Below are 24538 nucleotides of genomic sequence, written 5' to 3'. Positions count from 1 at the left end.
CTTTCATGTAAAGCACTTTGCACATGTAATTTTATCATTGTAAAGCACTCCATCCTGTATTTTTTTTCTTATCTTCTGTTTCTAAAGAGCTGCACTTGACAAACTTATGACATTTAGTTGCTCTCATTCTGGATGCCATGGAAACGTAGATGTTCAAATTTCCATTTCTCTACAATCCTCAAACTTTTGAGTCAGTGTGGACAAAAAATATTTAAAGTGCTCAAAAGGTGGAAGTAAATAAATACAAAAAAAATCAGGTTCTCTTCAAGGACAAGGCGAGAGGTCAAGAATTAATAAAAAGTAATGACTGTCCATCTTATTTCTGGTGGAAGTCTGTAGGGTAAATTGTCAGTCTAAGAAGTATCAGAAGAATAAAATATATTTTTTAAATGGATCATTGATCCACTTGATTAACTATCAGAGTATGTCAGATACTTCTTAGTTTGTCCATTAACAACTGCAGAGAAAGCTGAGTGTGTAATATTATCTACATATTCAGATCATCTTATTTTGTAAACCATTTATTATATATACACATGTATATTATTATATTTTCGGTAACACTTTACAATAACCATCTAAGTGATGTTTATAGATGGTTTATAAACCAATTATTAACCATTTACAAAGTGCTATACAAATTTAATCTTGAAATGTTTTCAACCAATTTCTTAAAGGTATAAAAATAATTTCAAAATCATTAACATACTTAATATGGTGTTAAAATGTTATAATCAGTGCAACTAAAACTATAAAGAAACAAATCCATTATAATTTAATAGTTTGTTAATGGTAAAGTAACTATAAACTTACATTAATATACCATCTATTTGTCATTTATAAATTATGTAGTTAGTTAAACATTAATAGATTATGTATTTACCATTCTAAATGGCCTATATACGATTTATAAATGATGATTAAACATTAATAAACTATCTGTTAACCATTTATAAATGATGGTTATTGTAAAGTGTTACCATATTTTCTTTACTTTATGATCCCTTTATTATAATGTGACTTTTAATGTTCGTGGTGAATTTACCTTCGCAGGTTTTCCCGTCTTCAGCCAGGATGAAACCAGCTCTGCAGTCACAGTGAGCTTTCCCACCATCAACACGACACTCGTGCATGCAGCCTCCGTTGTGATCTGCACAGGGATTCTGCACTGCAACACAGAAAGCACACGCTCATAAACATAAATCCGCTGGTGTCTGTCCAGTGGGGACCACTTCTGGCGCAGAAATAACTGTAAAACTGTAAAAGCTGACATCTTAATGCAGAGCAGGTGGAGAGCTTTAAATCCACCCTGCCACCCTGCACCCCCCCCCCCCCCCCCCCTCCTCCCTTTACTGTCCTCTCTGCATAGTTATGTGTTTGACTTGTGCAAGCCTGTCCAGTACCTTCAGCTCTGCAAAAATTAGAGGAAGCCGTTCTCAGCCAACAATTACAAAATTAAAGCATCTGAGAGACAGTCGATTTAAATACATACATGTATAATTTCCCACCCTCAGAGAGCCGTGCTCGGTTGCAAGGACATCAAAATACTAATTTGAGAAAAAAACAATGATAGAGACTGCTGTGATTCACTCCAAATGTAATGTCTCATCCCAGGGATGACAGTTAATCCTGCTCCAGCACAGACATCCTGTCAGATAATTACAACTGGCAGCAGTTTCAGCAAATGGGGTTTTAATGTTGAGATCAAATCTTGAGAATCACACTTTCATAATCTTACAAAGTACTCAGTTTTATTGGCGCTCTTCCCTGAAGAGCCGATCCATTTATCATTCCTCATTTCTGTCTTGTGCCGTGTGTTGATGTGTGTTTAGTGTTGCTTTGCACCACAGTTTGGGCACTCACGCTGACAATGCTTGCCATCCTCTGCCAGCACGTAATTTGGCTTGCAGCGACAGCGGAAATGAGCGGCAGACTGCTGCACACAGAAGTGTTCACATCCTCCGTTGCTGATGGCGCACGAATGAACAGCTGAAAAGGGAAGAAAGGAAAAACTTAGAGACATCAGAAAAAGGCCAGAGAAACTTAAATGAATGCAGGGCTCTCTTTTGCAAAACACGTCTCTCCATTTTAATTTATTTTCCTAAATCATGTTTCTTTTTATTGCACGGTCTAGGGAATATAAATCAGACTGCTGTTGGACATTTGTGCTGCATTCATGTGGAAATAACCAGAAAAAAAATAGTTTCCCAATCCAATTTCATTGCTCACCTGTAAAACAAAATCTTCTTTGTAGCGTTTCTATATTACAACTTCAAGCTCATGAACACGCTAAAGTCAGTTAGAAATGGGGAGGAGCATGTGAATGCACGATCAGTGGCGGTTCTAGACCAGTTTTACTGTGGGGGCCAAGCAGGGGCCAGTGTTTAATCAGAGGGGCACATTAAAAAACGGTGGATATGATATTTAGGCATTCAAAACCTTTATTTTAGCTTATTTAAAAATATAATTTAAGTATATTTGGAAGATACAAATACATTGATTGAAACAATGAGACTTACCAACAATAATTATTTTTGTATGACAATGACATTTCTCATTTTTGTGCACAATTACTTAATTTTTATTTTGAAAGTGCAGTCCAGTGAGAATAATCTTCTTTTATATACACAAGCTTTTATTGCACAATTAAACTATTATACAGTGGACACATTCTGGGTTCCTTTTGTGCACAATGAGATATTGTTTGAACAAAAAATAGGTAAGAATTGTTCTGTTGTTCATCGTTATAAATTGATAATTTTATTATTAATTTGACACAGGGGCCACAGCAGGGGCCAAGGGCTTCTTCACAGGGGCAGTGGCCCCTGGAGGCCCCTGTGTAGAACCGCCACTGTGCACGATTAACCTTGGCTGAGATCTGATCAGGTGCAATCACAGAGAATGAGAAAATCCACCATCTAAGCAAAAAAATAAATCAATTCCCATGAATCCAAACGGCATTTTCATGAGTATTTCAGACTTTTGATTTAACTGCAGTGTCACCTCCAAGGCAATATTAATCTCAGAGGTCACGACCACTCTACTGACTGATTCCTGTACTCAGCGAAAACCTCCGACAATCGCTTTGCTCTGAGTCACAAAAGGGCCAACAATCACAGAGAGATTTGAATGGCAGGACCTCTGTGGACGGACAGCGCTGGTCTACTGATGAGGTTGAGGGCAGAGCCAGCACAATCATCCTCCCTGTCTGGGTTTCTCTTCTCCAGAGCAACAGATGAAACCTGGTCCTGGACTCTTTCTCTTCAGAGAAAACAACAGGTAGAGGCCGAGCAGCCGGGTGTTCTCAAAGCTGGTGTTTTTTTATAGTCCAAATCTGGAGTCGAGATCCATCCATCACAGGCGCACATCAAACCACTGAGAGCTTTCCAGCTCAAATATTATTCATCCCCATGCTAAGTGTGTGGGATACATCTGACCTCTGCTGGCAGAGCACGAGCTGGATAAGACGAGCAGAGCTGAGATTGAATTGATTTGAGGACATCTGCTATTTTTTTTTCTCCCCATGACTCCCTATGTGCAGCCTGGTATGTGCTGTCCTGCGTCCAGCATGTATGTGCTCACGATGTGCAGACTGAAGAAAACTTTTATTCACTTGTTACATGTAAAGCAAGATTGTAGAGTTCATTTCAATACATGATCTATTTGTGAACATGCCCACATTTTGCAGCTCGTCTCTGCAAACACGATATGCAGCCTCGCAGATAACCTTCACCTGTGAGTCAATCCAGATGTGCGCTATGATTATTACCGCAATCAGTCATTTTTTCATGCAACAGCTGTCACGCATGGGCCTCACAGGGACAGTTGGGTCCCAGCTACACTGTCTGCTCTATAAGACAATGAAACAACTTCACTTTATGAAGCCAAGAAACACATAATCATTTCCACTCCAAATGTCAGGACACTCTGTATACATTCCTGACTGCAGAGACTGGTGCCAGGTTTATACTCTTTTCTCTATCAGCCATTTCTGAAAAACACAATTCCAACGTATCTGGCATGACAGAAACAACATACAGGTACTGCGGAAAAGGCAGCAGAGGTCAAGAGTGACAGGATAACACACTGATTTATATGAAACTTATAAATGAAGCTTATGTGAGTGTTAAAATAACACACAAGCGGAATTTAATAGAGGGAAAGGTTAAAATCATAATCAAACAGAGCGATAGAAAGTAACTAAACTGATCCATCAACCCACATTTTGTACTTATTCTCATAATAATTGTGATACACTGTTGTAGGTGGTGAATCTTTGATTGTATATTTAGACAGAAACATTCAGCAATGAAGGGGAGTGAGAAATACCAAAAAATAAAAGCTAAACTGAAAAGTTTTCACCAATTCAATTAATTTGCACCCAGTATGTATAATACTTTACCATTTCCACATTCAACACCCCAATTTTTCCAGTTTTTTTTTTAAATTCAAGCAGTTCAAGTCAAATGAACAGCTTGAAAGGGTACAAAGGTAAGTGGTGAACTGCCAGAGGTAAATAAAAAAAGGTAAGCTTAACCAAAACTGAAAGATAATGTACATTTCAGAATTATACAAGTAGGCCTTTTTTCATGGAACAAGAAGTGGGTTAACAACTTAACTCTATGGAGTCTTGGGCTATTTTGTCAGTTTTTGAATTCTTTTCATGTGTCTTTTTTTGGTCATTTTGTGTCTTTTTTTAGTCATTTTGTGTCTTTTGGTGTCTTCTTTTGACATTTTGTGTCTTTTTTTAGTCCTTTAGTCCAACATAAAATGTGATTTAGAATCTTTTTTTTACTTTCAAAACACTATCATGCTCAATAAAGAATTTTAAATGTTGCAAATGTGCATTCATTTCAGAGTACACTGAGACATTAAACTGCATCATTTTCAATTAAATTCTGGAAAAGTTGGTGTTTTCTAAAACTTTTGACCAGTAGTGTATATTATATTTTGTTAAAAGCTCCTTGTCATTTGGTCTTCTGTCAATGGAGTCGAATAACCTCTAGCTCCTTTAGTTGCTCTAACTTCTGCTGAACAAACAGATGAAGTGAATCTCTTTTGGTTTTTGGATTGTTGGTCAGACAAATTAAGCAATATAATGACAAATGCTGGACTTTAGAACATTCTGATTACCCTTTTTTCACAATTTTCTCACATTCTATGGCATAACCAATGATCGATAAAGTAAATAATTGAAAACAACATTTAGTTGGAGCCTTAGTTAAAATGTGCTCCACATCAGTCTGAGTTGATTTACATGCAGAAAAACTACAAGATTTCCACAGAAGGGAATTTAATATTCATGGTCTGCAACTCGGTGTGGTTTTTACAAGCAAATGTTATTTGAATCATCTCACAATAGGGCTTTTAGTCAGAATCAAAGGGGTCATCTACTGCAACATCATGACTGTGGTTCACATGATTAAGTGCTCATGTCAAAAAGCATATGCGGCTAAACTTCAATGAAATAATGACCAAAAAAATAATGGTCACAGTAAAGACTTTCAGAACCTTCCAGCAGGCTAGTTCCTCTGAAACAGTGTTTCATTGTTTATGTGAGTTTTGAATAAGTGAGACCACGTTACAAAGGGGGAACTTTGTAGGCCTTCATCTTCTGTTTCTAATCGGATTAAAGGAAGGATGAAACCTCAAATCAAGCTGTGATTGTAACATTAGTCACAGTGTGTTAACCAAGAAGTAACAAGGCCAAATGTCTTGTTAAAAGTATTATTTCAGCGTGCCTACCCTGCTGTGGCCCCTGTGTCAAATTAATATTTAAATGATCAATTTATAACGATGAACAACGGAACAATTCTTACCTATTTTTTGTTCAAACAATATCTCTTTGTGCACAAAAGGAACCCAGAATGTGTCCATTGTACAATAGTTTAATTGTGCAACAAAAGCTTGTGTATATAAAAGAAGATCATTCTCACTGTACTGCACTTTCAAAATAAAAATTAAGTAATGTGCACAAAAATGAGAAATGTCATTGTCATACAAAAATAATTATTGTTGGTAAGTCTTATTGTTTCAATCAGTGTATTTGTATCTTCCAAATATACTAAAATTATATTTTTATATAAGCTAAAATAAAGGTTTTGAATGCCTAAGGTAGCTAATAGGGGAACTTTGTAGGCCTTCGTACTCTGTTTCTAATCGGATTAAAGGAAGGACGAAACCTCAAATCAAGCTGTGATTGTAACATTAGTGACAGTGTGTTAACCAAGAACTAACAAGACCAAATTTCTTGTTAAAAGTATTATTTCAGCGTGTGGACTTTTGACTGTTTCTTCTAGCTTTTACAACATAAGCAGTGCCACACAGCTGTAATGTCCCTTACCGAGGCAGGTGCGGCCGTCCACATGCAGGCGAGAGCCCGGGTGGCATTCACAGTAATAGGAGCCTCTGGTGTTAACACATCTGTGCTGGCAGCCTCCATTATGGACCTGGCACTCATCAATATCTGCAGGGAAGGACGGGAGGGAAAGAAAAAGACAGAAGCAGGCAGAAGGAGAGAGATGGGAGAGAAATGAGTACAATTTGACTAAATCCTCTCATTACGAGAAAAAAAAAATTGCTCCCAAGAATAAAAACCCCACTGAGCTGCCAAGCTGAGGGAGGAATTTAACGCAGGTTTTAGGATAAAGATGTACTCGGAGCAGAAAGGAGATGATGGATGTGATGGGAGAGTGTTCTACAAGTGCATTGCAGCTCAAACAAATAAATCCCCCATGTGGTAACAACTACCGATCATTTAAACCCAAATTTAAATTCCTTAGCTCCTCGCGTGAGTCCCTTGGGTGCAGCGAGCATATGGAAACTTAAATCTGAGGATGCGAAACATACACATTCCTCTCAGCCAAGCGTTGAGATTATAAACAAATAAAAGAAGGGGCTTCTTCTTCGTCTGGGAAAGTGGTGGTGAGGGAAAAATGACTGCCCCGCCATGTGACCAGATTACAAACGAAACAAGCCGTCTTCCTAAATATTTCTTATTTTCGGGGTCAAAGACTAATAAATTGTTTTCTGAGTTCCACAGCAGACCCCCTGTGAGATCAGAGCTGATTTATGAAGCCTGGCTCTGTTTGGACTTCTGCTAACAGCCCGTCTGCTGCCATCATCATCAGGAAAATTCAGTCGAACCCACCTCACCTCCCGCTCACTGACAAGCTACCTGTTAGCTTCAGCTTTACTAAAGCCATCACAGTGGAGTTACTGGGAATGTTGCTGACTGGACAAAGAGATGTGACACATTAAAAGGGTGAGTGTGAATGTATTTTGACTGCTGCATGATGTCTGTAAAAACAGCTCACACATCATAAAAGACTTTAAGTCAGCGCCAAGTTAAATGTGTTGTTCAGAACAATCCCCACTCCAGGCAGCGAGAAACTATTTCAAGAATTCAGAGGAATTTCCGTTAAAAAAAAAAGCTGCTTTTATAAACTAGTTGAATAACATCATTTACTGAGGAGAACATTCATTTTATTTAATCATCTCAATGTATGTTTTGTGTGTTTTTGTACTGTCTCAGCACTGACCACACATTCTGTCTTCAGGCAATGTGATGAAAACACTGCATGAAGTAGTTATACAAACAAGTTGTATAAACAAACCTCTATAAATAATATCCACTATATCCAATAACATTCATCACCGTGCTAATCCCCTTCTTTCAAAACATAAATAGACGCCCTTGCACCCTCTGTGGGAAAAATAATTTGCAAATAAACATGTATACGGTTGTCTTTATATCTCAGTGCAGTTTTCTCCCATAGCCCAAACATGTCTGTTAGGGCAAAGTTTAAATTGCCTGTGGATGTGAGTATGATATGTAATATGTTTTCTGTCCTGTGAAAGTTATTGTTAACCCTGCCTCTCGACTAATAATAAATAATGGGACAACAGATATATCTGGTCTCATGGTACACCTAAATCTTTTTTTCCTGAACTATTTCATTGGTATAATCACCTATTAAGCTTAAGATCTATCAAATTTAGATAAAAGTTGCATATTTAGGACCTTTACTTGGGTCTTCTAGAAATTAATCAGACAGTGGTTCAGTTTGATACAATTTTTATTTGCATTAAACTGAAAAAGTTGAAAGTCCGGACCAAATAAGGCAGGTTTAAAAAGGGACCCAAGACCAATGTTCATCCTCCTTTTATCTTTGTTTTTGTTCTCCACAACCACTACCACCTGAGGGAAATATTTACCTCTTTAGCTGCTCAATGCTCCACCTCGGTCACCAGTTAGTTGGTATCTGTGCCTGCACTGCAAAAAAGCTAACTTGTATTTTTTGGCCTAAAACAGTGATTTAAGTTGGTAAAACTTTAAAATATAAATGATTGACATTTAGGGCAATAATGTAAGTTAGCACAACAAAGGAAGCCAGTTGTCTGCTCAAAAACAAGTTGGTGAGTTGTTGTTACTGATATCTTTAAGTTGGGGTTCACAACAAGGGACAATAGTTCTGATAACTCTTATTTCTTTGTTGTGAAATGCGGGAAAGTGGTGAAATTCGGTCATTAGCGAAAGCTAGCGGCTAACTGATGCTAGCGGCTAACTGATGCTAGCAGCGCTGCTTGTTACAGCTACAAGAGTAGCCATTAGCGTATCAATGCTAACACAAAATTGTGGTCGCAACATTAGCTGACATTTCATAGCGGCGTTACATTCGTGCCAATTCAGCACATTGCAGAAGTTAGCAGAAGTAAGGATTAAAAGTTATCACAATGTAAAATTATAAATTAGTACAACTTACAGTTAAATTGTCAAAAATCTGAATTCAGAGTTGAGCAAACTCAAAAACTAAACTTAAAATATTAAGTTTAATTGTCCAACTTAAAATTTTATCGAAGTTTGTTGCCTTGAAGTATTGAGTTAACCCAACTTTTCTTTGTTTGCAGTGTGTCTGTCGTTTGGTTCTGGGTAAGTGGTGTACAGTGGGTTTAATCTGAGCTTTTTTTATTTATTTTTTTGCTGAAACAGCAGCTTCTGCTGCGGGATACAAGATTGATGAAAGCAATCAAAGTTAACCAAAACAGTAAAGTTGCAGGCCAGCAAACCGAAACAATGAGCTCAAAGATGCTGAAGCTCTCCGTAGAGCTGAACTGAAACACACAGCTGACCGCAAATTCTCTGTGGGTTCATAACTACAAGCGACCCCTTTCACATTACACATACTCATTCGATCCACTGTCAATAATAAAGGTTATAGCATCTTAAGGTCGTATTTCTTGTGGCCAGTGGTGAGATTAATGTATCTCAGAGTCCCTGTAACATCAGGAGTGAATTTAGCCTTCATAGTGGTTGTGTCACGCTGTGTGGGACGGAGGCAGCGTGGCAGTGGGACAATCTGCAGCTGAGCCTCATGGTGCACATTACACACCACCACATCATGGTCTTCATGACCCCACAGTACACACAAGTACACACAAACAGTATATGACCTATAATTTACCCATAAATCAGGTTTTTACAAGACCCAGAACACATCACCCTGATGTTATAGAACATGGTGGAGGAAGCGCAACGTTGTAAATTATGAAATCTTTGCGGTTATTGTGATTCATGAAAGACTGATTCTGCTCTCTTATTATTATATATACTATTATATATATTATATTAAAACAAGGATAGGATTAGGATAGGAAAAGAAATGCAGTGTCTGAGCGGAGAGAGACTAAAATCTACTTGCTTAATGGTTCCAGTAAAACCTGCTCAGGACAACGAAATTACAGCAATATCCTTCAGTTGAACCCTTCTGCTGCCAAAAATATCCAACAACATCTTCAAATATAGTGTTTTGGGGCAGCAATGAGCTTCTAAACTTTCCTCTTCTTCGCCTCTTTGCTGCCAGGATTTCAGCTCCACTTTGTCCAGGAAAGCTGGCAGGAGCCGTCCTTTCGTTTTTCCACCCATGCTGCATGTCGTTCTTTAGTTTGGCTTTTCATGAAATGGGTCCAGCCCCGCCGAGCTGCTGTTCTTCTGTCGACTGCAGTGCACAGTCAGTGAAAGCCCTCCAGCCTGGTTTCCACTTCCAGAACATGATCCCCCCCACGAGCTGGGAGCCAAAGCCTCTGCAGCCGCTGGCTCTTACAGGAGGCACATTAATTCTCTGCCCGCAGCCACCTACAGCACCGTGTTGTCTCCACAGAAAACTATTTCTGTCCATATCCGAAAGGTGATTTGTTTATTGTGTGCAGGAGATAAATCATTTCTGAGCAGCCTTCATTTATCTCCAAAAATGACATCTAAGTAACTCAGCAGATCAGAGGGATTATCAGCAATATGGTAATAATAAATGGAAAAACGTATTTCATCTCAAGCATTTATCCCAGAGCGCTGCAGCCCTGCCAAAGATGAAAAGAAATATTCAGTCATAATAATATTGACATAATCTGTCGAGGGTGTATCTGGTATCTAGCCCTGTTTGTGTTAGCGTCACGAAGCGTCTCTCGTGATTCATAGTTCATGTTTTCATGCGCTCTAATCTTTGTTGATAAAAGTGATCCTCCTCTACTGATCAGAGACAAAGTTATCTGGGCAGTGCCAGACAGCGCGTACAGCAGACACATTATCAGTGGGACTGTTAGCCAGTCTGGCTGAGCCACTCTGACCACTGGAAATAACTCTCTGCCTATGCATTAAGTTCTACTGTAGGTTAAAAATGTGACCAAAGATATAATTAGAAACTTAAAAAAAAAATAATAAGGTTCTGAAAATAAACATTTTGGATTTTATATAGTCTCTCTTGTGAAAAAAGTTGATTTTTTTGTAAAATAAAATGACAGCATCACTCACTTCAACCAGTCACTTGCTGCATATTGCCTGTAAAGTTATCACTTACCTGCTGCCAGGTAGCCTCGGTTGTAGCCGTGGTATACACTGTAACAGTGTGGCCTATAGCAAATCCTCCTATAGTAACTCTGTGGATAGTTTGCAGCAGATGTCAGACTGGCCATCGCTTCAATTAACACAACAAAGAAAATCCACTGAAAAGCCATGTCCGAACGTAATGCCTCACAGAGAATTAAAAAAAAAAAAAAAGTTTACATTTCTTTTACTGTAAAACCCAATTTCAACATATTTCTTGTTCAATGATATTGCATGGACCAGTTCTGCAGGTGCTGAATCCAGGTCTGATGTAACATGGTAACTACTTCTTATTCACTCTGCCTCCTGATTTTTCTCTCCCTTCCTCCATCCCCCTCTCCCTTTCACCCTCCCATCTGCTAAAACTAAATGTCCATCAGATTAAAGATCCTCCTCTCTCTCCCCTTCTCCCAACACTCCCCTCAAACTCTCTCACACTAAAGGTATATCCAGTCCTGCATGAGCTACTAATAAATTACTGCTGGTTACAGCCAGCATTGATTGATGTCTTTCCCCTCAATGATTTACTAAATTCTACTGCAGGGCCACTGTATTTTTCAAAGAACATTATGCGATAAAAAACAGATTTATGAGTGCACATCACTGAGGTGTTAAAGAATAAAGAATGTGAACAGACTAAAGGATGTGCTGTCTATATTTTCTTTTGATATTGACATGCATTTAAAAAAAAACGCAGCTGAAAAGCAAAATGTGGTAAGTGCCAGACGTCAAATTCAGTATTTATAATCCAAACATCTGAGAAAGGAATGAGCCTTGCAGTTAAATGGTCTATTCAGGAGCTAAGCACTGCACGCTCTCATCTGCTGCCAACACATACACACAAACACAGCGGCTGCAGGACCATGACAGCACTTTACAGCGCTTATAAAGAGCAAAGCATGCTCACGGTCAGCATCACTTCCCTGATTTTTAAAAAGAAATGGCCCTTAAGAGACCTCTGCTGGATACAGCGACTGTAAGCTTCGCTTCTTATGACCTTTCTTCTTAATAATGCAAACTTAAATCTCCTGTAATATACACCTGTGCAGTCATGACATCAGGCCACAAGCATCTGAGAAACACTCAAGCTCAGACAGACCAGCAGAAACTGATACAGAGTGTTTTTGTGACACCACACGCCAACAAATTCACAGCGCTGCGCACATCGCACATAAAACACATATTTTTGCACACTTCAGAATCATGAGGACAATGATGGCAGCCAGGTGAGGAGGAGAGCAGACAGACGATAGGCTCAGAGCCAGAACTGTAAGATACCTTGCCAGAGTAAAAAAAATGCATGCATCAAATACCAAAAATATCCAGGAGAGAACCTAGCAACAGCTGGGTGTTTTTTCTTACAAAATCTTTACAGGAACCCTCAGAGTGAACCAGAGCTTCAACTAGCTGCTGATTTTGGAAGACATTACTCCACATTACTCCTCGACTAGAGCTCATTATTAAGACAGGTGCCAACCGCTGGCAGACCGTTACTCCCACCTTCATGCTCATATTGGCCTGAGCAGTTAAGTTCATTGGGCATGACGGCTAAAATGTTGATTCTGCTGCACTGCCCTGCACTCAGCACAACAGCAGTTACCACCCTCAATACTGAAAAAAAACGATAATATTGCACTGCATTCACATTGATTGCTCAACACATTTGAGGAACCTGGTCTCACAGGAATCCGTGAAATAGCCACGGACTACAATGCAAGTTAATGACAGTCATATCCCGTGGCTATTGGTTTGTTCCAAGTCACGTGACTTTCAAGGTCCCGGCGGTCAGAACAAAAAACATGGCGGACAGTTCTCTCATTTTTAGTGAAAAAATCTATATTTTGACTTAGTTTCTGCATAAAAATGGATTTTGATCACATTTCTAGCGAGAAATATATGTTGTTTTATTTTCTAAATATTCACTCAGTGAATGTACATAATCGCTTTGTATTCTGGAATAGCCACGGGATATGACTGTCATTAACTTGCATTGTAACGAAATCCGTGTCAGTTTCACGGAAATTTGAGTGATTCCGTGGCTATTCCACAGATTTTGAGTTAAGCAAATCCGTGGCTATTTCACGGATTCCTGTGAGACCAGGTTGCATTTGAGATATGTTCTGTACTGTTGTTGTCTCGACTGTGTGTTCATGCTGTTTGTTTGTTGTTGTTGTTTTTTTTTCCTGTGCGACTATGCATGTATGTCTGGGTGTGTTTATGTGTTTGTCTAAACTAGGTATTTTGAATTGTACATATTTTTCTTTTTATATTTATTATATTTTATTATTTATTATATATATTTATTTATAGACTCTTAAATGTTGCACTTACTGGAGAGCACTTTGAATTTCGTTGTACATGTGACAATGACAAATACAGACCTATTCTATTCTATTACTGCTGGCCTCTTCCACTTTAAATCAGTGCCATCTTTTTACCATTTTTGCTTGTGTTGTGTAATCTCTCAGATATATGTCGCTTTGGATAACAGTGTCTGCTAAATGAAATTGTAAATTTGTATATATCATTTCAATGTTTTTTCTTTTTTTTTGCTAATGCTAGCTAATACTATTTTTATTGTATGTACTGCATGTGTCAAATCTTTCATTGTTAATGCTTTGTATGAAGTTTATCTCTCGTTTTTTGTGTGTTTTGCCAATGTTGCTGTTTTTAATATAAAAAGTGCTTCAAGGCACGCTTTGTGATTCCGGACTACAATAAACTTTGACTCGACTACATGTGCATCACCGCTGCTTATAAAATCAAGAAAATGTATAAATAACTGAAGGCATGAATAAAATGGAATTGACCAGGAGCTTAAATCCAGAGAACTTTCCACAAGAGAATAAATTGCAACTTCAGTATTTGGCTTTTTCTTTTTCTTTTTTTGCACTGAACAAAAGATGCATTTGTTCATTTCTTGTCCATGCCAGCAGTATTCACATATAAACATCCCACAGCAGATGTCTTTCATCCGAAAAAATTATCGCATTTTGCCAAGGACAGGATTCCCCCAAAGTAGTAATGTGGTTGTGTACGATCCAGCTCTCCATTTACTCTTTACAGCTAAATGAACGGATCTTGTCTCTCAGCCGGACTCATATGACTCTGCAGCCCTCCCAGCTTCAGTCCGTCATGCAGAGGGGAAGCTGATCATTTTCTGCAGACGCAGCAAACACACGCAGCGCTAACTTAAACATCCACAACATACATCCAGCTTCTTCTACCTCTGTTAATACTACTGCCAATTACAGACAATTAGGACATTAATGCTGCGGGTAGATGTTTTTCTCCAGTGTACACCGGTGGCGGAGGGCAGAGCGCTATGAAAGCCAGCTGTGACAACGTTCCCATCAACCCTCTAATAACCGTGACCTGGATCAGATCTCGCCCGGGTTCCTCCAGCAGACAACCACTCCAACGTCTCTCCTCTAGGCTTGGCTGCTGCACAGAGGAATCATTATTCTGATTAAACCAACCACTCGCACAGATTTCCTAATCAGAAACATCAAACTATGATGGAGGAAAAAAAATGGGAATCTCATGGGAAAATGTTTGGGAAGAAGCGGGGTTTTGGTGAGTTGTGGTTCAGAGATGCTGGGCCTGGTAGCTGAGACAGGAAATGGCAGAAGACCACATCATTTGATCATCTACAGTGTTCATGTTAAAAAGGATCTGTTTCTGTGGTTCACTTGAGTTAAAGTGATCTGTATTATTAATGTGTACTGGCTACATAATACATTTCACCCAGCCACATAAAAATAAAAACAAAGCTCCTTAAATGTCAACATAAACGAGCAAAAAGATTACAGAATGAAGGCACAGTCACACATGCACAAAATCAGCTCGTGCCTCGTGTTCACTTGTATTCTATGGGAGCAAAGGAGCAAATCTTCGCATTGCTCAGAACTCAAATCTTTGGTAAACTTTGACTGGCTTACATCTCTCTGATAACAAGCCTGCATCAAAGGATGTGTGACAGTACCCTTAACCCTTTATCAGGCGAAGAACTATATTTGGTAACTTCAGGTAATATTTCGAGAAAAAAGTTGCAAATTTACTAGATTAAAGTGGCAAATCTACAAGAAAAAAAGTCGCAGAATTAAGAGATTTAAAGTGGCAAATCTGCGTGAAAAAAGTTGCAGATTTATGAGAAAAAAGTGGGGGAAAAGCAACTTTTTCTCCCAGATTCACCACTTTAAATCTCATAAATCTGCGCATTTTTTTGTCGTAGATTTGCCACTTTAATCTCGTAAACTCAAAATATAATTTTCGTATGTTTTTTTTACACATTCTGGCAGTATGTAATATCCTCCAATTTTCTCTCGGGTCGAAATTTGGAATTTGCAAGTATTTCAATGAGTGTCCTATTAAGGGTTAAAGTGGTGAATCTGGGAGAAAAAAGTTGCTTTTTTCCCACTTTTTTCTCGTAAATCTGCGACTTTTTTCGCACAAATTTGCCAGTTTAAATCTCTTAAAACTGTGACTTTTTTTCTTGTAGATTTGCCACTTTAATCTAGTAAATTTGCAACTTTTTTTCTCAAAATATTACCTGAAGTTACCAAATATAGTTCTTTGCCTGATAAAGGGTTAAGGGACAAAAATCAATGGATACTGAGTGGAGTAACGTACAGCAACACAACACACTACCACCATAGACTGATAAAACATCTGCAGCATCTTACTACAGATGTCCAGAGATCTGAGCTTCCTTAAGAAAAAGAGCCTCTGCCCCTTTTTGTAGAGAGCGTCTGTGTTTAGGGACCACAATAAGCATGCAGCATGCACCTAGATACTTATAACTTGGCACCACCTCCATGTCCACCCCACAGGTATTCACTGGCTGAAGGGGGGCTTGAGCCTGAGGAAATCTCTGATAATTTCCTTAGTATTTGAGGTGTTCAGTAGGAGATAGTTCTTGTGACTCCAGTCACTGAAGGCTTTTATCAGATCCCTATATTCAGATTCCTGTCCATTCCTGATACACGCCACAATAGCAGTGTCATCCAAGTACTTGTAAATATGGCAGGACTCAGAGTTGTATTTGAAGTCCGCTGTGTACAGTGTGAACAGGAATGGAGCCAGAACAGTGCCTTGTGGAGCCCCTGTGCTGCTTATTAATGTCCCAGAAACACAGTTCCCCAACCTAAACCCTAAGTATCTATACATCTATCTATACATACTGATAGAAAGCAAAGCTCCACAACCAAACAAATACAGTGAGGACTCACCTTGACAGGTTTTGCCATCTTCATTGAGTTTCTGTCCAGGCGGACACCTGCAGTAGAAACTCCCAATGGTGTTGCAGCAGAGACCCTCACAGCCTCCATTGGTCTCCTCGCATTCATTAACATCTGTTGGGGAGAAACGAGGACAAAATAAATCCTGAAGTTATTAAAACCAAAAGCAGAAATTAGAGGGAAGAAAGAAATGTTGCGGTAAAACAAACATGTCTAATCAGCTTAGTGAATTGGTGAACACTGAGATTTGTTTGAGCGGCAAAGACTACGGAAAAATGCCTCTTCCTTTTTATGTCAATTAGATTAAGTTTCCACATTTTTAAAAGCTATTTTCATGGAAAACATTTGAAAGTGCTCAGGAGCCTGGAAATTCATGGGAATGACTGCAGGAAACTGTGTGCACCGTTTCCATCCCAATAATTGTCTCCTTAATGCTTACTGAAAAAGGAAAAATTCAAAACACATCCAGAATCAAAATATAGCAAGAAATAATTGAGTGAAATATGCTGCAGCTACTCGCAGCAGCATGAAGGAGAACTGGCATTTATCAATCGTGCAGAACCTCCAAAGCACTTCCACAAGAAGTCCGTTTCTTCATCTCATTTCCATCACCTAAATATCCTGCCAAAGCTGTCAACAACTGAACCAGATAAAATCTTTCCCTTCGGTTCCCAAACTACACATAATGACTGGGGTCTGATACAGGTGCTGACAGTTCACCATACACCATAATTTGAGCTGCAGAGTGTCTGCATAATGAGGAGATATTGAGATTGAATAAAAGGAGGATAAAAGGAGTGATGTTTTACAGGTTTTTCATTTTTACACTGCACGTTGCCTGCATTAATGTTAAATTCTGTACATATGGGAGTTTGTCGGGAGAGATTATGCTCACGATGTAGTTTTAAACTTGATGACATTGTGCTGTTTTATATGCCATGCCAGCAGAAGGAATCTTGGACTGAAAACCGAAAGCCATGGAGAAAATTAGGACGGAGCATTCACTTGGCACTTAACAGCTTGTAAACTTTCTCCATGTCCATAAAAGAGGAGAGTTACTGTACGGAGGAAGAGTACGAACGCGAAGAAAATTGCTTTATAGAACATTTTCCCCCCTCAAGCAAATTTTGGTGCGTTGCGATGCCAGCGTTTAACCAGCCAATTAAACTATTTCCCTCTCAGTTTACAACATCTGGAAATGTTCACACCAAAAACACTGCACTCTTTCTATTGCCAAGTGTTTAAACTGTCCTAAAACCTAAACGGCACACAACATGTAATAAAATCATGCCTTTTACATCAAGAATATATTTTATTAAACTATGGAACATAATTCTAAATCATTTCAGTACTCCAATCCTTTCGCAAGAATTTGCAGTTAAAGATTCAGTTTGGGATGCTCCGTGATTTTTATTCGGGCACTACATCACAAGAGTTTATTTAATGAGTCTGGGTGCTGGGGTGAGATTGAGTGCCTGCTTTTTAGTGCAGTTCATTTAACTTGCTCAATAAGTACCGTAATGGTTTCTCTCACTGGCCAGGAAGTGCATCACCATCACATGGAAATCTGATTCCCAACTTTCTATAGGAAGATGGGTTTCAGAAATGAATAGCTGTGTTCCACTTGAAAAAATTACATATACACTCAGGAATGATTATAATACTTTTACAGAGATGTGGCAGACCTATTTAGCATCTATGGACACATTGCCAGCTTCTATGGTGGACGGGTTGTAGTTTTTGCATTCTCTTTGTTGTCAGAGCTTACTCTTGTCTTCCTTGCCTCTCGACCGGTTTTAATTTAATTTAAATTTATTTATTTTTTTAATTTTATTTATTTTTTTAATTTTATTTAATTTAATTTGTTTATTTATTTTTATTTTATTTTATTTTATTTTTTAATTTAATTTAATTTAATTTGTTTATTAATTTTTAAATTAATTTTATATCATTAATATTTTCATTATTTTATTTTATTTATTTATTTATTTATTTCTCTCGCTTTTCAGTTTGTGGGTGGGTTGGGGAAGGGGTTTAGAGTTGTGCGTTTGTGCTTTCATGTATATCTTGTTGAATTGAAAACTGAAAAATAAAATATTCTAAAAAAAAAAAAAGTACTGTCATAACAGCAAGTTTGAGGAAAATTATGCAGAAACAACAGGACTGAAGCAGACAAGTGATGGTGACCTGGAGTCAAGGGCAGGATTAAAGACCCTGCAGGGTTTTGTGGTGAGATCTGCAGCACGAGTGTGTTCATGTGTGTGAGGCTACGTCCATCTCTCCATCTCTCCCCCCTGAGGCTCCACACCTGTGTAGCTGCTCACACTGAGGTCTGCCCAGGGTCAGAGTCATGCTCATCATTCTCAGACTCTTTCTGCCCAATAAGCATGCAGGAATGTTGAACTGCTACGGGTCAAAAAATGAAATGGAATGATGGAAACTGAAATTCCACAGATCGATAAAGTAGATTGTTTTTCAATCAGGTATAAAGTTGAGCCAAAGTTGTGTTCAGAGAGCAGAAGAAACTCATTAAAGAAAAAGCAAGCACAAGCTTTGTGTTTTCAATATGGAAATACATTTTTGTTATGTGCTTTTAGGATTTATTGTATTACTATCTTATTATATTGTCTTCAATTACCTTGTTGTCATTTCCTTTTATAATGAGGAGCACATTGGAAATCAATAAATGGTTTCACAACTCTGCCAAAAAACAACAATAACAAAAACATACTCCTGCTTGCTTCTCAAAGCTGGGGTTGTGCCGACTGCCATCTAAAGAAGTTATATGTTATATGTTATATGTCTGGGTCTGGTTTGTGTTGTGTTACAGTACAGGCCAAAAGTTTGGACACAGCTTCTCATTCAATGCGTTTCCTTTATTTTCATGACTATTTACATTGTAAATTCATCAAAACTATTAATGAACACATGTGGAATTATGTACTTAACAAAAAAGTGTGAAATAACTGAAAACATGTCTTATATTCTAGTAAGCAAAGGGTGGTTACTTTGAGGAATCTAAAATACAAGACATGTTTTCAGTTATTTCACACTTTTTTGTTAAGTACATAATTCCATATGTGTTCATTCATAGTTTTGATGCCTTCAGTGAGAATCTACAATGTAAATAGTCACGAAAATAAAGAAAACGCATTGAATGAGAAGGTGTGTGTCCAAACTTTTGGCCTGTACTGTATGTGTGTGTTGTCTCCTCTATTTGTATCTTACCTATGTACTTGCTGTCTTTTTTATATTTGTATTTATTTTTAATTTTTTAGGGACTATGGATGCAAACTAGCAGCCTTGCTATAATCTGGCATATTTACAAAGATGCTTATCGATGTTCATTAATGTGCATTGTCCCTATCCAAAAATAAAGTATTCATATTCGTATAAACTGACTATGCATGATGACCATGTACCTCATACAACCTCACTTCAAAAAGTTGAAACTGTCCCTTTAAAATGTGGTTTGCAACATGAAAATATTGTCTATCAATATATCTCTAGGCTACACAACTGTCCAAGCTATTTTCAAAAACAAATATTTTTTCTGAATGTTAAACTCGGTGACCTCTGAAGACATGAGTGAGACTGGGGGTTGCACCTTCACCTGACTCCAGGCGGCATTGTATTTTACGTCACCCTCACTCATCCATCAATCCGTCAGCAGGCTGAACCTCCAGCAGAGTGATCAGACTGATCTAAAGGAGCGAAACCAGAGCTGCAGTCTGCCTCAGAAAAAGAAGAAGGATGTTTTAAGATCAACCCCCTTCCTCTGAACATCAGATCACCAGCGTTGCTTCTGCCTGACCTGAGCCTCGGGGGGATCTGTGTGCACGTTGTCCAAAAAAAGATCAGATGCCGGAACCACAGTGTGACTGCAGCCCAAGTTATGCCCCAGGTCAGGGTCAAAGTTCAAAGCTCAGGGTCAAACTCATGCAGGCTGAATCACACGGGACCGTTTCACCATGTGCTGGATGTTCACATGTATAATATATGTGGCACCAGAGTCCACTCGGCAAACAATAAACAAACATGAGGATTCCTTTATGAAAAGTTATCAATAAAACACAGTGAGCAGGTCATGAACAGGCTAATGCAAAGCATCTGTCGTAAACTAAATATTTGTGAATATATACAAGACTGCAACTAAAGATTATTTTCATTAGTAATTACTGTAATGTCTGTTTTTTTCAATGATTAATTAAAGGGATAGTTCCATATTTTGGGAAATACACTTATTCACTTTTAAGCTGAGAACATTAATACAACTCATGTATGTATGCAGTGTTGGGAAGTAACTAAGTACATTTACTCAAGTACTGTACTTAAGTACAATTTTGAGTTACTTGTACTTTACTTGAGTATTTCCATTTTATGTAACTTTATACTTCTACTCCACTACATTTAGAGGCAAATATTGTACTTTTTACTCCACTACATTAAGATGACAGCTTTAGTTACTTTTCAGATTCAACATGAAAAAATATTTAATATGATTACACATTTATAAAACATATCAGTGTATTAAGTAGTTAAAATTAGTCCTATCTGGACAACAGTAAAATGCTACTTATATAAATGCATCAATACAAATAATCTTATAATATATTTAGAACATATAAAACAATCTGAGTGGGTTCATTCTGCATAACGAGTACTTTTACTTTTGATACTTTAAGTACATTTTGGTGCTGATACTTTTGTACTTTTACTTCAGTATGTTTTGAATGCAGGACTTTCACTTGTAGTGGAGTAAATTCACAGTGTTTTATTAGTACTTTTACTTAAGTAAGGGATCTGAATACTTCTTCCACCACTGTATGTATGTAAAATCGTCATCAGACAAGAGCCAATTGGCTCTGAGTCGCATTTCAGTCAAAGCGTTTCACCCATTTTGCATTGTTTACCTGCATGCAACCACAGCTTGCTCAAACATGGTTGGTCATTACTACTCAGACTAAAAATGACCAACAAATGGGAAACCATAACGTTTCCAAAATAAATAAAATAGTCCCGTTGCCCACAGAGTTATTCATATGCAGATGTCTTTGTGTTTGGCCATGGCTTCTTTGCAGCAAGTATGGACAGGGGGAACAATGCAGGTATGGCCAAGTCAATAATACGGAAATATCCTTGAAAAAACATTCACTCCTCATTTCAGCACTAAAAGAGTCAATGTTAATACCCCATCAAGAGAGCGTTTACTTAACTGTGTACTAATTTTAGAAGCTGCAGTTGGTGGTTTTGTATTTTATTGCAGAGGATTAAGGGTTTCCTGGAGTGCAAGACTGCTTACATCATTTCAAATAAAATAAAAAATACTTTTTTCATGAAACAAAACATTAACCTTCGGGAAAAGAGTGCAGCTCACACAGCTAATGCCACATCCAGTATGTACTAGGTGTGTGAGCAGCTTACCACCTCTGCTGAACAGTTTCATGATGAAACACTGAAACATTTCATCCTCTTGTATGTCTGAAGTTGGAGTTTCTGTGCATTGTTCTAATAGGATAATAAATCTTGTGCCAAACTGCTCAATGCTGTTATGTCTTCTTCCAAGTTAAACTAGAAAATATACTTGAATAACATGTATTTCCCTGCAGTGGACACTCCGTTCCAAAGCAATCTGGTAAAAAAAACAAAAATCTTTTGATTTGAAACCAAAACTTTTGATTGTGTTTCTGCAAGTTCAGCTGCAGCAACAGGTTTACATTCCTCTGCTGCATTGTGTGACTTCCTGCGATAAGGGCGACAGCCACTGCTCCCAGGGCGACGGGGGCCAATGTCTCGGTAGACCACGAGGGGCCAACAAAAACCACCAGACCTCTGATATTATCTCAGGGGGGTCATGGGCCGGAAAATTGCAGTGTTCATCAAGAGATCAGGAGGGGAGGGGCCGCCGAGGATAGCCCGACCTGTTTCCTTTTAGGGCCCTGATCTAAAAGCCTGCTGGAGTGATAATGGTCATTCACAGCTGTTTCCATTTACCAGGTGCTATAAAGACGGGGACTGGCTCAAGGTTTCATTCAGATGAGGATTTCTCTGCGACTGACCTGAACATGTGAGAGCAGGAAGGTTCATGACAACATCTCGTCTGACTAACAGACCCTCCGTCTGTGAAGTGGAACTGACAGTTAACTTCACACTCTTTCACAGGAAACTCGTCGTTACCTTTGACCTCCAGTTTAAGTGACCCTTGAAATGTTTTTTAAAGGGTCTTTTCAAGGGTCAGTTATACTTGTCAGTTTTAGGACTTTTCTATTGCCACTGCCTTTTATTAAATTTGGAGCTATTTGTAATTTTAGTAGCTTATTATTATTTTTTTAATCCTTACTTAATAGTTGTAATAGTAATAGTAATCTATGTTCCAACCTAGCCTGGGTATACCCATATTGCCTTGCACGCTCAAATTTAATTTCAAACCTCCAGGCAGTCTGGCAACCAGGGCTGTTTCTTAGCCCTGTTTTAGGGATCCAATCACAGAACAGGGAGGGACGGCAAGACGATGACGCGTACTACTCAGCAGACGGAAGCTTGTAGTTTTGTAGTTTTCTTACGGATCCAACATGGCTGCAGCAGACTCCTGTTTCACCACGAAAAAGGATGTTTTAGCCTTGCTTCCGACAGGATTTGGGAAAAGTCTAATCTACTAATCTACCAACTAGCGGCGCTACTAGCCCCGCTACTAGCCCCGCTATTAGCCCCGCTACTAGCCCCGCTACTAGCGCCGCTATTAGCCCCGCTACTAGCCCCGCTATTAGCCCCGCTATTAGCCCCGCTACCGTAATCCAGAGGGAGCTCGGAGTAGAGCCGCTGCTCCTTCTCCTCTAAAGGAGTCAGCTGAGGTGGCCTGGGAACGCCTCGGGGTCCCCCAGGAGGAGCTGGACGTTGTGGCTGGGGAGAGGGGTGCTTAGCCTGCTGCCCCCGCGACCCGGCCCCGGATAAACGGACGAGAAAGGATGGGTGGATGGAGGTTGATATAGTGAATTATTGAGCAGGCCTATGTTGACTATGTACATATTTTGAACAGATATGACTGTGGAAAGGCAGTTAAAGGCTGCTTTCAAAAATAAAATAAAAACTTGATTAACTTTAAGGAATATTTAACTGTATTATACATACAATGTATGTCATGTCAAGCACTTCTAGAAATAAAAACTGACTAAATAAAGATTAATAAAAATAAAGTGAATCTTATTTGTATTAACTGCCAACCATTTAAATGAAAATGAAATAAATATAAATAACACCATTTCTAAATTAACCCAAGCATTGTTTTAGGCATTTTATGTCCTGAAAAATTAAAGTTTTGACATCTGTGAATATTGGACAACATTTATGTTGATACCAATACTGATAGGTCTGTGACAGGCCGATATTGCACATAAATCAGTCTGGCTCTACTATTTATATACTTCTTTCCATGTGTCCTTTTATTGTGTTGTTTTAACGTCTTTTTGCAGCACTTTGAGTTGTTCAAAGGTGCTATACAAATTAACATGCTTAGCTTTTGTAGAGGACACGTTTCCTCCATCTGTCCGTCAAGCAGCTCCTGGCAGAAGCTCAAATGAAACAGATGAACTGGTGAAATATGCTCACCCAGGCCCACAAAAGTTATGATGAAAGTTATTTAATGGACCCCATAACTCCTTGTGGATTTCACATGGCTATTCTTACTGGAGTCAGATATCATGAGAATCCCAAAGATACCTTTAAAATGTTTTATCCAAGCATTACCTCTGTGGTTATTGAGGTCATTGTGTAAGTACTTGAGCTCTAAGGTTTCATTGTAATGTGTTTCTGCCAGACTACTGTCTCTGTGCTATGGAACATTTACAGGTAGACTGCAGGCAAATGAGCAGATATCGAGAAGCCTGCTCACTTAACACGCCAGGCGTGATCAGATGAGGTCAATTTTGACGATTAATCTTACACTGCGGGTCTAAATAATCAAGAAAATATAGAAAGTGTAAAAGCTAACATGTCTGGCATGTATTTCAGGAGCTAAGGCTTCAGAGGGTTGATGACTTATAACATTGTTTGGTCAGTTGATCCTCAGACGAGACATAAAATACATTTAAAACCAGTGGTAGAATGCGACAAAGTACATTTATTCTCGTACTGTACTTCAAGTTTGATGTAGTTGTACTTCACTCCAGTCATTCCATGCCAATTTCTACATCTACTCAACTTGGTTTCAGAGGGAAATATTGTATTTTTCTCTTCGCTACATGTGTCTGACAGTTTAAGGTACAAGTTCTGGTAACGCTTTATAATAAGGTCCTTAATAACTATTAATGAACAAGTAATAAGGCATTGTTCTCGCTTTAGATCCGGTAGTTGCAAAAAGCATAGTTAGCTTATAGTTAACTTATAATAGATGAGCAATAAAGTATATTTTAATATCAAAAAG

The 24538-nt window shown here is 38.5% G+C and overlaps 1 protein-coding gene and 1 long non-coding RNA gene across 2 annotated transcripts in view; one reads left to right on the top strand and one right to left on the bottom strand.

The window, feature by feature from the left end:
- LOC131962507 (uncharacterized) overlaps window positions 1-24538 on the top strand; it is a 234028-nt gene that overhangs the window by 20672 nt on the left and 188818 nt on the right. The window lies entirely within an intron of this gene.
- The window catches only part of megf6b (multiple EGF-like-domains 6b), a 92969-nt gene that overhangs the window by 29003 nt on the left and 39428 nt on the right, over window positions 1-24538 (bottom strand). Inside the window, exons 5-8 of the mRNA XM_059327355.1 lie at window positions 16111-16233; window positions 6344-6466; window positions 1864-1989; window positions 1046-1168 (exon numbers count right to left, since the gene is read on the bottom strand). Coding sequence (XP_059183338.1) covers window positions 1046-1168; window positions 1864-1989; window positions 6344-6466; window positions 16111-16233 — 495 coding nt within the window. The remainder of the gene's footprint in view (window positions 1-1045; window positions 1169-1863; window positions 1990-6343; window positions 6467-16110; window positions 16234-24538) is intronic.

The sequence above is a fragment of the Centropristis striata genome, chromosome 3, assembly GCF_030273125.1.
Source record: "Centropristis striata isolate RG_2023a ecotype Rhode Island chromosome 3, C.striata_1.0, whole genome shotgun sequence".
In the NCBI taxonomy this organism is placed as follows: domain Eukaryota; kingdom Metazoa; phylum Chordata; class Actinopteri; order Perciformes; family Serranidae; genus Centropristis; species Centropristis striata.
The sequence above is the reverse complement of the archived record's forward strand: the minus strand, read 5'-3'. Positions and strand labels throughout refer to the sequence as shown.